At 35.6% G+C, this 16,313-nt stretch overlaps 1 protein-coding gene across 1 annotated transcript in view; it reads right to left on the bottom strand.

The window, feature by feature from the left end:
- Gxylt1 (glucoside xylosyltransferase 1) overlaps positions 1 to 16,313 on the bottom strand; it is a 39,194-nt gene that overhangs the window by 15,117 nt on the left and 7,764 nt on the right. The window contains exons 2-5 of the mRNA XM_026401426.2: positions 13,180 to 13,272; positions 4,528 to 4,699; positions 1,574 to 1,699; positions 230 to 481 (exon numbers count right to left, since the gene is read on the bottom strand). Coding sequence (XP_026257211.1) covers positions 230 to 481; positions 1,574 to 1,699; positions 4,528 to 4,699; positions 13,180 to 13,272 — 643 coding nt within the window. The remainder of the gene's footprint in view (positions 1 to 229; positions 482 to 1,573; positions 1,700 to 4,527; positions 4,700 to 13,179; positions 13,273 to 16,313) is intronic.

Raw genomic sequence — 16,313 nt, 5'->3', positions numbered from 1 at the left:
TCCTGCAGGGAGAGCCAGGGTGATGGTGCCCACTGCTCTTCCTTGTATGTGACATCAACCAGTTCCACCCACTCCATTAAAGAGCACACTGTGGCCACTTTTTTCTTCAATAATTCTATGTAAATAGAAAAATTGTGAATAGTCTGGATTTTAATAAAAGGAAACTAAACTATAAAGCAAATAATTTCAAAAGAAAACTATCAGCCAAGCACCCGCCTCAGCGATTCACCTTGAAGTACTTCCTTCTCATCCGCGTCATGTTCATCAGCATTACTCCAGAGTTCACTCCAGTCTTCCCATAGTATGGATGCCTGGCAAAGCGATTGTACCATCCAATTCGAGGCTCCTCATGTTCTGGGGCCATTGCAGCAATTTGTGTGGAATTGAATTTCTTTAGTAAAGACCAAATATCATCAACTGGTCGTAAAAAAAGGATATCAGTGTCAACATACAGTAGCGAATCAACTTCTTTCAGGATTAACTGTAAGGAGAGATATTTGAAACATTAACTATGTATTGATTTAATTTAAAAACATAAGAGGATTTAATTATAGAAAATATACCAAAGAGATAAGCTAACTAACTTTAATTTTTTTAAAGTAATTTTTCCTAAATTTTTGAAAACAGCATAAAGAAGATACTATGCTAACTTTCATATCAACTTTCAAGAAGCTAAGCAAACAAACCAAAGCCAAAAATTCAAAATTAACAATTGGGAGGATAAAAGCATATCCTCAAAAGATCAGAAAAGGAATGTTTTTCACAATGAAAAAATAACATTAACATATGGTAGATTCTTATTTCAAATCTAAATTTCCAATCATGAAGAAGTAAACCAATACAAATTAAGATCTTCTGAATTTGTCCCCCTCAGCCTGTGACATCAACCCCTACACCACTTGGTATCAACTAGCAAGAGTCATAAAACCAAACTGGAAGTCAGCCTTCCATTTCCAGAGTCGTTGGTTTTATTTCCATGCTTACTATCTCCTGATAAGTAAAAGAAAATGTGCACTTAGGAAGGTGAAGAATTGTCTTAGAAGAAAAAAAAAATTGGCCATGTTGCACTTTTTGAGAGACACTATGTCTCCTACATGTACCTTCCACAGAGACGTTCAAGGATAATTCCCCAAGCTGTATGTGCAGTCTGCAACCTACAGTTAATACTATCAATGTACATCACTGGCATCAGACCTGGCTCCATTAACATCTGACCTCTATTCCTTTTTACAAAGAAAACCATTCAAAGCAACTGAATGAGTTACACTTATAAGAAACATTATTTTGACAATAATTACTAAAAATTTATTTATTTTTGTGTGGAACAGGGATGGAATCTAGGGCCTCACATATCCTAGGCACTCTACCACTAAGCTACATCTTAGACCCCAAATTTTTCATTTTTAACATCATTTTTATTACAGTTTTGACTTATTCTATATAAATTTTTTCTAAATATCACATGCACGTGTGTATTTGTTTAATTAGATTTATATATTAACTCCTCATAAATAATCAGTGTAAAAGTAAGTTTTAAAACAACAACAACAACATTGTGGCAGAAAAAACTTACTGGTAAGAATAACCTCTGAGAAGCACATGGTTTAAAGAGTTTTTTCCACTCCGCTGCATTCTCACTTGGAAAGGTAATGGGGTATAAAGTGTAATTAAATGTTTGTAGAAATGACCAACTGTCAAGCTGAAAAATAAAAAATAATATTTTCTTTAAAAAGAAACCAGTTTAGACTTGTTTTACTTTCAATTTTCTCCATAATACCATAAACCAATAGTTTAAAACAAAAGAGCTAAAAATTAAGATCATGTACACCTTATGTTATACATTGAAAAGAAAGAACTCTTCCGTCATTGTCCTTGTTTTTATTCAAAGCCTAAAAGCCATAGTAATATGCCAGAAAGACTTCACCCTTCAGATCCAAGACACAATCAATTTATGAGCGTATGAACCAAAAATATTAGAAAGTTGAAAGAGCTTTGTAAGCTTTCATGTCCCTTAACGTTACATAAGTACATACTCTGAATCCCTAAACAAAATAAGGTCAGAAAAATTAGGTACTAATCTTATTAACAAAATATGTATAATAAAAATGTTTACACCAAAGTCAGACTAACATAAAACTAGTTTGTCCATTTATATATAGTTTCAATGTGCGTGAGAATTCTTGACAAAAAATATTCTAATAATTATACATCCAATGACAGTTCTTTAAAAATTATAAAAAGAAAAATATACCTAAAAATCTATAATGAACATACTCCTTGAACTGTTTCAAACTCAGGTAAGCACTTACTATCTATTACTTTTGCTTTAACAGAATTGTTTTTGATTAGTTTTTTGGGTTTTATTTTGATTTGCTGTTGCCCAGGCTGGCCTCAAACTCCTAAGCTCAAAGGATCTTTCTGCCTCTGCCCCCTGAGTAGCTGGCACCTCAGGCACATCCACCAGTCTATCAGGCCTGGCTTTGAAATTGTTGATTCAAAGTACCCAAAGAGCAGCCAGAGACAATGAGGAGGAGGGGATGGCACGGCAGGAGACTAACTAGTTTCTATAGCAGGTTGTTTTAAAAAACAATCCATATAAAGATGATCTTTCTGAGTTATAATTGTGTTTAAGGAATTTTAAAAATTAATATATTCCAACATAGTTTATGTGAATACCTGCATCAATACTCTGCTTTGGTGTCTCTGTTGATTATTTTAAAAGACCAACCTTTTTATTTTGCCTCCCAACTTAGAGACCCTTTCAATACAAATTTCAAAATAAAATCTTTTGCATAAAAATGCAAAAAGAAAATGCAAAATGCAAAAAGAAAACTTCTAACATTATAATATTTAGTTATTTTTTGATACGAAAAGCATGTCCCATCAAATAGTTGATATTCTTTCATCAAAAGCAAAATCAAACATTTTTAGGATTGCTTTTTATAATCAAAGAAAATCTAAATTTCAAAACGTGGTATAGAGGCTACATCTAAGGTGAAAGAATTAATGATTTACTTTTTAAAAATTACCTTTTCAAGTGTTTCCACAATGAGTAGCAGTAACTTATACAACAAGATTTATTACTCAGTATTTTTTAGAAACAATAAAACAATCCAAAGAGATCAAGATCACTAAAGTATGTAACAAAAATATAGATGCCAGAAATATTTTCAAGTTAAGTAAATTTCTACACCTCTTGGAATCAAAGATTTAGACAGAAAAGTAAAAGACTTGAAATCACAAGTGGTATTTTTCCCTTGACATGCAAAATGAACTAAAAAAATAGACCAAGCATCAAAATCCAAATAAGGTTGACAGTATAATTTAGTGGGTGTGGGGCTGGAGAATGAGAGAGAATTAATAGTCATTAGAATATCACTATATCACAAATATGTTCTCTTAAGAGAATATCATGCAAAGCAAAATAAGCCAATCCCCCCAAAAAAACAAAGGCAAAATATTTTCTCTGATAAGTGAATGCTGATCCAGTGTGTGGTTGGAGGGTCGGGTAGGGAAGAATGAAGGAACTCTGGATTGTGCAGAGGGGGAGTGAGTAGCTGTAGAAATGGGAAGGGCAGTAGAAAGAGACAGACATTATTACCCTATATACATGTAGAGCCAGAGGAATGAGAAGTTGTGCTTCGTTTGTGTACAATGTGTCAAAAATGCATTCTACTGTCATGTATCACTAATTAAAACAAATTTTAAAAAATTTTTTAAACACAAAAAATAAAAATGTTCTCCCTGTATCTGATCTCCAATCCTTTCTTTAAAAAATATTTTTTTAGTTGTATATGGACACAATACCTTTATTTGATTTATTTATTTTTTTTGTGGTGCTGAGGATTGAACCTAATGATGCTCTACCACTAAGCCACAAACCCAGACCCTGATCTCCAATTCTTGCACAGTAATTCTTGTTCTTGTTAAGGTTACAAAGCTGCCCTGATTAAAAAGTATATTATCTACCCTAACAGTTAGGCATGACCATATTGACTAAATTCAGACTAAGAGAATACTGGATTGGCAGAAATGTCACAGCTCTGCCTAAAAGTATCCTTAAAGATAGGAAAGGGATTGCCCTTCTCCGCTCATTCCTCTCTCCTCATTTAGAAAGACTACAGGTGTGACAGCTAGAACTTGAGTACACATCTTGGATCATGAGGTTGAAGCCTCATGCTGAAAATGACTCAGCCAAAATCAGGAAAAAACAGAGTCCCTACTACAGAGGCTACTTTCATATGTGAGAGTAATAAACTTGTATCTCGTTAATCAAAATATCCTGGAACTGTAGTAGGTAAATTAAAATCTTTATGCGTGGCAAAGGACTTTAAGTTGCCTACTCCTGTTCACAGACAAACCTTCCCCTGGACTCCTAGGGGAGATAACTACAAGGAATACTCTCCAGTCTAGGAGGACAGAGTTACAGAAAGAATATTTTTGCACAATGAAGGAATAAAACAAAACTAGTATACTGTATATTAATATTCAACTCTATGACCTTGACTAAGGCTTAAAAATACTTACTCTGTCTTTAAAGCTATCATGTAGTTGGTCCTCAGCAAAAATATGGAACTGAAGAGGTTTGATGCTGAAAATGATAGCTGACTTCAGCATGGTTAGAGTTTCTTCCAGTCTTTCACCACAGGCCACTACAGCAAGATGCATTTTCTCAGGAGGCTCTATTTTCAGACTGTACCTAAGAAGAAAGAAAAACATATTTTCCAACAGTGTTAGCACATTTACAGGAATATGGTGTTTCTTAACCATGTTCAAAAACAGAAGTTCAAAACTTCTATTTAAAAAGGCAAAACAAATAAATAAATTACAATGCAGAATCAATCAATCATATATTTCTGTACTTTCTCTACCGATGTTGCTCACTAGGAATCACTGAACACAAAAAATTAATACTTTCTCACTTCTCCCAAAAATACATGACAGCATCACTGTCACTGCCATGTAGGATATAAGTTAATTCATTACTCATTCTGGATACCTTAGGGCCTGAGGGCTTAATTCTCTCAAGGAGCCTGTGGAAGAAAAAAAAAAAAAAACTTAAAACATTCTTATTTCATCTAAACCCTTCTCACACCAACTTCCACTAAACAGCAGACCCCTGTGAAGCAAATCAGCCATAATTTCATCCATAAATATTTCGGTATTACATCTAGCCTTAAACCATGGCCAATAACAAGAAATTTCCTTTACATACTATTTTTAAATGTCACACATTCGGTTCCATTGACCAAATAATCAGCAAGACGCAAACACTTCTAAGAAGACCTAAAACATACCAGCACTAATGTGTCTTTGTGAAAGGAGAGATGTCCTGAGTACATCATGGCCAACACTGCCACAACCCCTTCCAACACAGAGTAGCACAGACTCCAGGCTTAAGTGACCCGAAACCTCCTTGATTCTGCTGTGCCACTTCTCTCACTCTGCTGGTGTGGATATGGCTGGGTCTTGCTTAGTGCCCTCCATCCATTCCCACTAACAGTGTTAAAAACAAGTGGGACCCCTTCCCTTCCTTTGTCTGTACCCTCTGTCCCTTCCCTTCTTTCTGTTGAGCCCACCAGTTCCTAACATGGAACCTGTATTTATGACAGGGGACATGAACCCAGTTCCTCTCAAAGAAGTGGAAGCCAAAGAGAAAATTGAAGATAAGGAAATCAAAACACAACAATTGTACAGAACTCTGCCATCTCATCTTCCTTAGTAACTGCCTCCAACTCTGGTGGTAAAACATCATGATCTGAGAATCTTCATTACTATATCAGATTGCTTAACTGGCCACAACAAGATCTAACCCGCAAATCAAAAACTAAGAAAAGATTTTAGACATAAACTATAATGGTCCTATGTTGTGCACAAAATTCTCCACATATGGAAATAGGTATAATAAACTTTCCTCCAGAGGAAAAACTCCCCCCATCTCAGTCCCAGGGACGACTCCTCCCAGGCCTTTTAGCAAGAGCTGTTTTGGTCACACTGCGAGCACTCTCTCTACCAATCTCTGCAGGGATACTGTCAACCTCATTTCATTTTTTCTTTCTTTAGGTGTTCCTTTTCAGTAAAAGCAATAAATGATAGCACAGACTCCAACACCTACACTGACAAAATGAAACATATTTTAAAAATGTCTTTACCCACACCCCAAGAAGAGGAAACTCAATTGTAACTTGAAGAAATATAAAATAAACCATACACAGTGGCGCACACATGCAATCCAGCGACTTGGGATGAGGCAAGAGAATTTCAAGTCAGAGGCCAGACTCAGCAACTTAGCAAGACCCTATCTCAAAATAAAAAATAAAAAGAGATAGGGATGTGGATGTGTAACCGACGTGATTCTGCAATCTGCATTTGGGGTAAAATTGGGAGTTCATAACCCACTTCAATCTAATGTATGAAATATGATATGTCAAGAGCTTTGTAATGTTGTGAACAACCAATAAAAAAAATGAAAAAAAAAAGAGAGATGGGGAGTACTCAGAGGTAGGGCACCCCTGGGTTCAACCCCCAGGGGGTTGGAAAAAAGCAATCTAAGCTTCTACACTAAGGAAGTGATAACTAAAACTTATCTTAACAGTCATGGGAAGCAGCCATTCATTCTGGAAGAATGGTCTACCAACAGAATGGTCAACTCTATTCAAGAATAGGCTAATTTTAACCATAGTATGAATTAATATCCTTATGGGTTTAAAGAAATGTTATCCAAAAAAAATTTAAAAATCAAACCTATTTTTCTATTTAATTTGAAGAAATTCTTTGGATAACTCAAAGATAATACCAGGGGTTCCCATGGTTAAATGTGGCATAACCTGAGCACCAAAAGTGTGACAGTAATGAGCAACATATCAGATGTAAAAAACGAAGCCATGACTCCAAATAATATTAAATAAAGGAGCGAGGGGAGGGAACCTTCTGTTTTAAAGATGAATACTAGCTGGGTACGGTGGCACCTGCCTGTAATCCCAGTGGCTGGGAAGGCAGAGGCAGGAGGGTCACAAGTTCAAAGCCAGCCTCAGCAAAAGCAAGGTGTTAAGCAACTCAGTGAGACCCCGTCTCTAAATGAAATACAAAATAGGGCTAGGCATGTGGCTCAGTGGTCAAGTGCTCCTACGTTTAATCCAGTACAAAAAAAAATAAAAAAAGATAAATACCAAATGATAAAAGCAGAAAGAATGACATAATTATATAATCACTATCTTGCAATCATCTTTTTTAAAAAATACCTTCATTCTATTTATTCATTTGTATGTGGTGCTGAGGATCGAACCCAGGGCCTCACACGTGCTAAGCAAGCACTGTACCGCTGAGCTATAGCCACAAGCAACAAAGTATTTTCTCACTTATTACAAAGAGGATAAAGATACTGCTACAGTATAGAAATGGGAGAATATAATTGCAACCATGTGATCAGATGTAGCCAATAAATGTTAAGCTCATGACATCAGCTGTCTTCTGACAGTATGATCAAAGAAGACTATCTCCTATGCAGTAAACTGGTCCCCAATCCTAAATCTAACCATGAGGAGACAGGCAAATACAAATTAAGGGCCATTCTGCAAAACACAACAAAAATGTCATATCACAAAAGACACCATTACCACTACCACACCCCCCAAAAGGCCAGAGAATAGTTCTAGGATAAAGAATACCAAGTAGATCTAATAGCCGAGTGCAATGTATGATCCTTGACAGGGTACTAAATGGGAAGGAAAACCTATAAAGACAACTACGGACCTGGTGGCGCATGCCTGTAATTCTAGCAGCTCGGGAGACAGAGGCAGGAGGATCGTGAGTTCAAAACCAGCCTCAGCAAAAGCAAAGCACTAGGCAACTCAGTAAGATCCTGTCTCTAAACAAAATAGGGCTGGGCATGTGGCTCAGTGGTCAAGTGCCCCTGAGTTCAATCCCTGGTACCACCCTCCCCCCCCAAAAAAAAGAGAAAAGACAAAAGAAATATATGTTCTATCAGTATTAAATAATGTGAAGTGACAATTTTATTATGGTTATATTGGAAAATGCCCCTGTTCTTAGAAGATAAATGCTAACTACATGTATTTAGGAGTAGGCCATATGGCTACAGTTCCCTCAACTGGTCTAGCCAAAGAAAATGTCAAAATGTGACTAAGAAATGAACAACTAAGTAAGGATGCATGATGTATTCACTGCACTATTCTTGAAACTTTGTGGACTTGAGACTTCTAAGAACAAAAAGTAGGAGAGGGGGAGCACACAAAAAAGTTAGTACTTAAAGAATGTTTTGAATGACAAATTCTAATACAAATACTGTTAACAGATTTCAAACCCTTAGAAATTGCCTTCTAAGTTTATGAAAATTTCTACTAGCGGAATTATAACAACTTTTCTTCTCAATTTTTATTCAGGCAACATGGATGGCTTCCAGTGTTTTCTTGTAGCCTGTTAAGTTAGTATGCTCTCTATAAATAAATGATGTATAATATTTAGAATAGGAAATAGCATTAAAATGAAGTATATAAAGTCAAATAACAAAATAAAATTTCTAATAATAATCTCCCCAAACTAAAAAATACCTGCATGTATCTTTAAACACTTGTGATTGAACAAATGGAAAACCATATTTTCAACAGCAGAATGAATTGGACATAACTTTCCTATGTGTACATACGAATACATGACCATTGTAACTTCACATCATGAACAACCACAAGAATGGGAAGTTATACTTCATGTATGTATGATATGTCAAAATACATTCTACTATCATGTACAAAAAAGAACAATTTTTTTAAAAAAATTATAACATAGAAAAAAAGAAAAGAAAACCAGATTTTGAAACACTAACAATAATATCCTTAAGGTCTAACTTTTAAAAAAATTCCTATTAAAAAAAGACTTGTAAATTGAGCTGCTATAAACATTGATGTGGCTGCATCACTATAGTATGCTGATTTTAAGTCCTTTGGGTATAAACCAACGAGTGGGATAGCTGGGTCAAAAGGTGGTTCCATTGCCAGTTTTCTGAGGAATCTCCATACTGCTTTCCATAGTGGTTGCACCAATTTGCAGTCCCACTGGCAATGTATGAGGGTACCTTTTTCACCACATCCTCACCAACTAGGGAAGAATAGCATTACCTTAGATTAGGATTAGGTAGAGGGAAGTGATGGGAGTGGAGGGGAGGGGATATGGGGGGAGGAAAGATAGTAGAATGAAACAGACATTATTACTGTATGCATACATATGTCATGTATAACTAATTAAAACAAATAATTTTTTTTTTTTTAAAAAAAAGGACTTCTGAGGCTGGGGTTGTGGCTCAATGATAGCTTGCCTAGCATGTGTGAGGCACGGGATCTGAGTCTCAGCAGCACATATGAATAAATAAAGGTCCATCAACAACTAATATTAAAAAAAAAAAAAAAAGGATTGTGGCTAGGGATGTAGCTCATGAACTGTGGCTAGGAATGGTAGCGTGCTTGCCTAAGCATGCATGAGGCCCTAGGTTCAATTCCCAGCACCACAAAAAGGGAGAAAAAGGAGGGGGTGGGGGGTGGGGGTGGGTTCTTTTGAATTATCATACAAGGTAAACTAAGGAGTTGAATATAAATCACTTTTGAAACAAAATACTTACCAAAATTCTTTGTGATTTTTATACAAAAATCATGAAAAGAAAATCTTAAAATCTAACATGCAATAAAAATAAGCATTAACTTCTAAAATAAAATTTTAAATAGTGGTTTAAAATATCCCACCTTTGACCATAGACCCCATGAATCCAAAAATCAATTCCCATTATACTCGAGAAAGATTAAATAGTGTAAAGAAAATATTCGTTATCAATGGCTAAAGCAGAATAATATTGTTCTAAGAGTTCATTAAAACTCAGTAATACAGACAATATATATAACAAAATATTTTTAAAAGCTAAACAAGTATGGAAATACCATCAAGCAATAATGAACTAAATCCAAATAATAAGCTAACACTTTATTCTAATAAGTGGCAAAATTATGACATCCAATAATGCAAAGGTTATGATGACCACAGTACACAAATAATGCTGGTGCTGACTTGTATCCATGAAATTTTTTATAACATACTTAGTGTGTTCTCTTTCATTCTTTTTAACAAACTTTTTAACTCTTATGTTTTGTATTTTCTAGTTAGTTTTTTTACCTTTTCATTACAACAGACTCTTATCAGTTTCAATATATTAGTTTTTTTATGACTTGAACTTTTTTAAAAATAATTAGTTCTTTTAAAATATTTAATCTTGGTGGATGTTGTAGCACATACATGTAATCCCAGTGACTCAGAAGGCTTAGGCAAGAGGATCACAGGTTTGAGGTCAGCCTCAGCAACTTAGCAAAATCTTAAACAACTTAGTGAGACCCTGTCTCAAAAAATTAAAAGGACTGGGAATGTAGCTCAGTGGTTAAGCATCTCTGGGTTTAATTCCCAGTACCATTTTTTTAAAATTTAAATTAAATTTTTAAAAAGCATGGGAATTGCTTAAGTAGAAAACACCCAGGACTACTAAGGAGGTTTACTACACAAACACTTGAACCAGTCTCAAAGTGTTGGAGAAACTGTCCCATACCAACGATCCTCTTGATCATGGTATTCACTGGTCACCCAACACCTTTCTAGGCATGGGGTTTCAACACCACGTGCTATCACTCGGCCAAGGGCAGAAATGGATAAAGATTCATAATTACAATAGATAAAGTGTAAGAGCTCAGGAGATGTGGGAAAGGGAAGTACAGTCCGCAATGAAGGAAGATGACACAGTGTGGCACCAAGCAATGAGCAGGACAGCACAACAGCTAGGGAGCAGGAGGGCAGAGGTAGCCAGAAGCAGTGGCATGAAAGCAGACACACAAGAAGAACCAATGAGTGCTTATGTGTGGACAAAACCAGTCACAAACCATAATCTAAAACACAGAAAAGGAAGATCTGAGAAGCTAGGCCACGAATTCAAGTTTGAAAATGAGTCTCTGAGACATCCGAACCTGAAAAGTGAAAATTACCACCATGCAGCTTAAAATACTGGTCCCTGAGAGGAACTTGAAGTGGAGACATCAGTTGCCTACGTTCATGAATAGCTAGATAGGAAGTTAATTCTTTTTTCTTTCTTTCTTTTTCTTTTTTTTTTTTTTTGTTTCTAGAGAATGAACCCAGGGGTGCTCTACCACTGAGCCACATCCCCAGTCCTTTTTATGTTTTATTATGAGATAGGGTCTCACGAAGTTGCCTGGGCTGGTCTCAAACTTTTGATCCTCCTGCATCAGCCTCTTGAGTAGCAGGGATTACATGCATGCACAACCATACCCAGTTTTGCTATTGTTGTTTGTTTTTTTAAAATAAAGAAAGCCAGTAGGTGGGTACTCTTATAAGTTTCCTGGCAATGGGCAAAATAAATTGGCAAAGGCTTGAAGTTTAGCAAAGATGGGAGGAAAGGAATGCTAATCAAAAGGTACAAAGTTCCAGCCAGAGAGGATTAAAAAGTTTCAAGATTAATTGCACTGCAAAGTGACCACAGCTACTAGTAATTTATTATTTCAAAATTGCTAAAAGATTTTACATGTTCGCACTATAAAAATAATGATAAATGTGAGGTGACAGATGTTGATTAGCTTGATATAATCATTCCACACCCTATGCACAGATCAGAACATCACATTGTACCCTTTAAATCTTTAAATGGAAACAATCATTGTCAGTTTAGATAAAAGCTTAAATTTTTTTTTAAAGAGAGAGAGAGAGAGAGAGAGAGAGAGAGAATTTCTTAATATTTATTTTTTAGTTTTCGGCAGACACAACATCTTTGTTTGTATGTGATGCTAAGGATCGAACCCAGGCCGCATGCATGCCAGGACAGCACGCTACTGCTTGAGCCACATCCCCAGCCCAAAAGCTTAAAATTTTAAATGCAACTCTTCCTACCTAGAAAGCTTTACCTCCCCCATCCTTGAACCAGGCTAATTTTCTGTTCATCAACTGGTCTCCCACTATAGAAAACCTTCCCTGATGTCTTGTGACTCATCACAGCTATAAATTATCTCCCTCTAATGTAATTTCAGGTTCACTACTGTATACACTAGAATGAAAGCTCCAAAAGAATGGACCCACATTAACCTTACTCAGGAGCAGTCATTAGTACCAACAATGGAGTCTGATAAACAGAATGAGTAGAATTGAAGCTTAAATTAATAATAAAAATACAATAGCCAGGCATGGTGGTGGTGCATGCCTATAATTCCAGGGGCTTGGGAGGCTGAGATAGAAGGATCTCAAGCTCAAAGCCAGCCTTAGCAATGTATCGAGGCCCTAAGCAACTGGTTGAGACCCTGTCTCTAAATAAAATACAAAAAAGGGCTGAGGATGTGGTTCAGTGGTTAAGTGCCCTTAAGTTCAATCCCCAATACAAATAATAATAATAATAATAATAATAATAATAATAATAGAAGATGACTCTCAAAAGAAATTTACTCTCTGGAAGGGCATTTTCAGGGAAATAGTCTGAAAGCTACTGCCTTATTCCATTCCTATTCCTATCAATACTTGTTTCTCTCATTGAAGATTAGAACAGGAATGGATCCAAGAGGTCAGCCAATCCAGTACCTTCTTTATACAAAAGTTAACAAAGTCAAATTCTGCAATAATTTCAAAGGGCAATAAATGATGTCATACTATTTACTCCTTCAGTAAATTTGTCTTTATCATCACATTCCCCTATATTCAATCTCTCTGCTAAAAATTAATATAATCCTTCCCAATCGTCCCATCCACCCATGTTTTTTCAATACACCAGCTTTAAATTAGGTAACTGCAATAAATGTGCATACCATGTGTATGTGTGTATATATATATATCTAGACACACACACCTGTTTATCACCTGTTATCAAAGGTTAGATCACAAATTCTCCTAAAAATAAGGATTTACCTTAATAACATCTAAAAATATTTAGACTATTTCTATACAGAATGTACTAAAAGTTAGTGATAACCATAAATAAGAAAAGGGAATAGAAAATCCAATAAGAAATGAATTATTTACTTGTATGATATTAAGTTACAGGAAAAGAAACACTTTCATGTTCTATTACAGTGTGAGGTTTTAGTATTTACTATCTAATCTTACCTACACTGATCTATCAATTAAATATTAAGTGCCTACCTAAAAGTCGCTTCCCAAAAGCAGTTCATTCCACAAACATCAGAGGGCAGCATCCAATAGGGATTCCAGTAACACAGAGAGAAATCTTTACACCTAACAGAGCAAGACAGAAATAAGAGTCCTATGTGAGTATTTCAATTGGTAACTAACAAGGAATTCACTGAGTAATATGATAACTTACTGTTCTGTTTTACAATATAACAACAAAAAAAAACCCTGCAAATCTAAGTTGCTAAGTGAACTTGAAGATTTATTTTTTTTCTAGAAAATTGATTTCCCCCTTATTTAGGGTCCTATTATTTATTTATTTATTTGGTACTGAGAATTTAACTCAGGGGTGCTTTACCACTAAGCTACATTGCTTTAATTTTTTTTTCTTTTTTTAAATTTTGAGGCAGGCTCTTACTAAGTTGCTTAGGGCCTCACTAATTTGCTGAGGCTGGCCTCAAATTTGTAATCTTCCTGCCTCTGCCTCCTGAGTCATAGGTGTGTACCACTGTGCCTGGCAAGTTACCATTATTTTAAATAAAACTTTATAACCTTTAGTTTAGATTATACTACAAAATGGAAAACAGTTTTCTAATCAGGAACTCTCTTCATGTATTAAAATTCTCCCCTCAGATGACACAGACAATATCTATTTTTTTCTTCATGGACTATGCATACAAACCTAGAACAAAATCCATTTCATCCAAAAAATGTTTGCTTATCATGAATTCAAATTAAAATGTCCCAAATTTCTGGTGGAAAGGGAAAAAATGATCTTTAAACACTTTTAAATGAACCCTCAACTCTAGCTACTTGCATGGTGTTTTAAACTAAAAAATAAGAAATCATGCTAATATTCATGGCTCAGTTTCATTTTTACATTATCTCGGTTTCACTATATCACACAGCTAGAATGGAGGATCAAGTATGGTCCTCCTTCTTAAGATTATAGGGTAGAGCTTTAAAAAAGCCCCATGTTACAAAAAGTATGTTCTTTACCATTATTTCTTTTCAAAACAATCATCTAAAATTCACTACAATGGAGGTCTGGGTACTGACGAACGTGTGTATGAAGTCAGGGTGAAACACTGAACTAGACTACTTCCAAACTCATTACCACGTAGCTTTGCTTTCTCTCACTATTTAATTATAAATTACTGTTCTTATATCAAAAGGTCTATAAAATTTCAGATTTGCCAATACCTTTAATCACTTTTCTCGAGAACTGTCAAGGGGTTCTCAGCCCTGAAGGTGTAATAAACACTCACAGAGCCCCACACAGACCAGTGAAATCAAAATCTCTGAAAACAGGGTCTGACAATGGTGGTTTTTAAAATGCCAAGAAATTCTGTATACTATTTCATAAAGAACTACAAATTTGGAATTTTAAAACCAATAGAAAAAAAGTTAAACTGTAATTTGTTTTCCTTTGAAAGACACCATTTTCTAGGAAACAAAAAGTCATATTTTTAAAAGGTTGATCAGTCAGGAAAACAAAATGTGAACATATCAGTAAAACTTACCACCTGATTAGAAAACCTGTTTGTGTGCCCTCCTGGGCATGGTCTTGTATGTTTAAAACCTCACACTTCGTACCAGGGAGTCAAGCTCAGCAGCACCTTAACAACTAACACAGTTCTTTCACATTCAAGTGCTTTCACATCTATTTAAGCATCAAACAAACCTGTTAAGTTAGATAACTATCTCCACCTTTTAGATACAGACATCATCATGTTGTTATTTCAACAAATGTACAATTTATTTACATGCAACTTGGTTCTATGAAAAAAAAAAAACAATTATAACTAAACATTATTCCATCCTGTTTCCAAATCTACCTGAACCTAAGGTTACCTATTAGAAATGGAGACACAGGATCCTACTCCTAGTTAACCAAGAATCTCCAGATGAATGGCCTGATAAGCTGAATTTTTAACTAATACCCCAGATAAGTCTTAAGGTCAGACCTGAATGAGAAATACTGTTAATCATGGGATATCTAGAGTCAAGTTGGAATTTTTAATCAAAAGTATTGATACTTGGGGCTGAGGCTGTGGCTCAGTGGTAGCATACTTGCCTGGCATGTGTGAGGCACTGAGTTCGATTCTCAGCACTGTGTATAAATAAATAAAATAAAGGTCTATCAACAAATAAAAAAGAAAAAAAATTTTTTTAAAAGTATACTGAGGGGGCTGGGGCTGTGGCTTGATGGTAGAGTGCTCACCTAGCACATGTGAGGCCCTGGGTTCGATCCTCAGTACCACATAAAAGAATAAGTAAACAAAATAAAAGTATTGTATCCATCTACAACTAAAATTTAGGGGAAAAAAAGGTATTGATACTAGTTTACCTAGTATGCAAGAGGCCCCAGGTGTGATGCCTAGCACACACACATCACATCCTGGCTCCTCAAAGGAATTGATACAACTTTTATCATTCTGTTTATTTACTAGAATTTACATAGATCTTTAAAATTTAAAATTTAAAATTTGTGTATTTATAAATGCTTCGATCAATACATGTTCATGAAGCACAATTTTTAAAAATGTAAAAGCCTAATAAATCACCCACCACTGTTAACATTTTGACATCTTTGCTATCAATATTTTAAAAATTTCTGCCCACAAATATTTGTCTAGGAAAAGTTCACAGGCATGTTGCCAACATGGAGAAGCTGCTGAAATTACTTAAGTTTCATTAGAATCAAGAAACATGCCTGTGAGCTGGAAAGCACACCCCAAACCTGTCATAAGGTTGCACCCACCCGGGAGCTTCTAACTCAGCGGATCCTTTGCAGTTTTACAATTAAACTACACTGTAAAGCAGAGTTTTTAAAAAGTTGATTCAAGAGCCTGGAATGTTAGAGCACGCCTGTCATCCCAGCTACTCCAGAGGCCAAGGGAGGAGGGTCACAAGTTCCAGGCCAGCCTGAGCAACTTAGCCAGACCCTGTCTCAAAATAAAATAAAAAGGCTGAAGATGGAGCTCACTGATAGAGCACCCCTGGGCTCATACCCCAGTACATAAAAAACAAACAAAAAATGATACAAAATGGAGAAGACATAAACTAGAGAATAAAATTCAATAAGACCAAGGTGTTGGACAACTTAATGATGAGTTTAATTTCCTGAAGCTTTGAGCCACACC

This window comes from Urocitellus parryii, chromosome 5, assembly GCF_045843805.1.
Source record: "Urocitellus parryii isolate mUroPar1 chromosome 5, mUroPar1.hap1, whole genome shotgun sequence".
Lineage (NCBI taxonomy): Eukaryota > Metazoa > Chordata > Mammalia > Rodentia > Sciuridae > Urocitellus > Urocitellus parryii.
The sequence above is the reverse complement of the archived record's forward strand: the minus strand, read 5'-3'. Positions and strand labels throughout refer to the sequence as shown.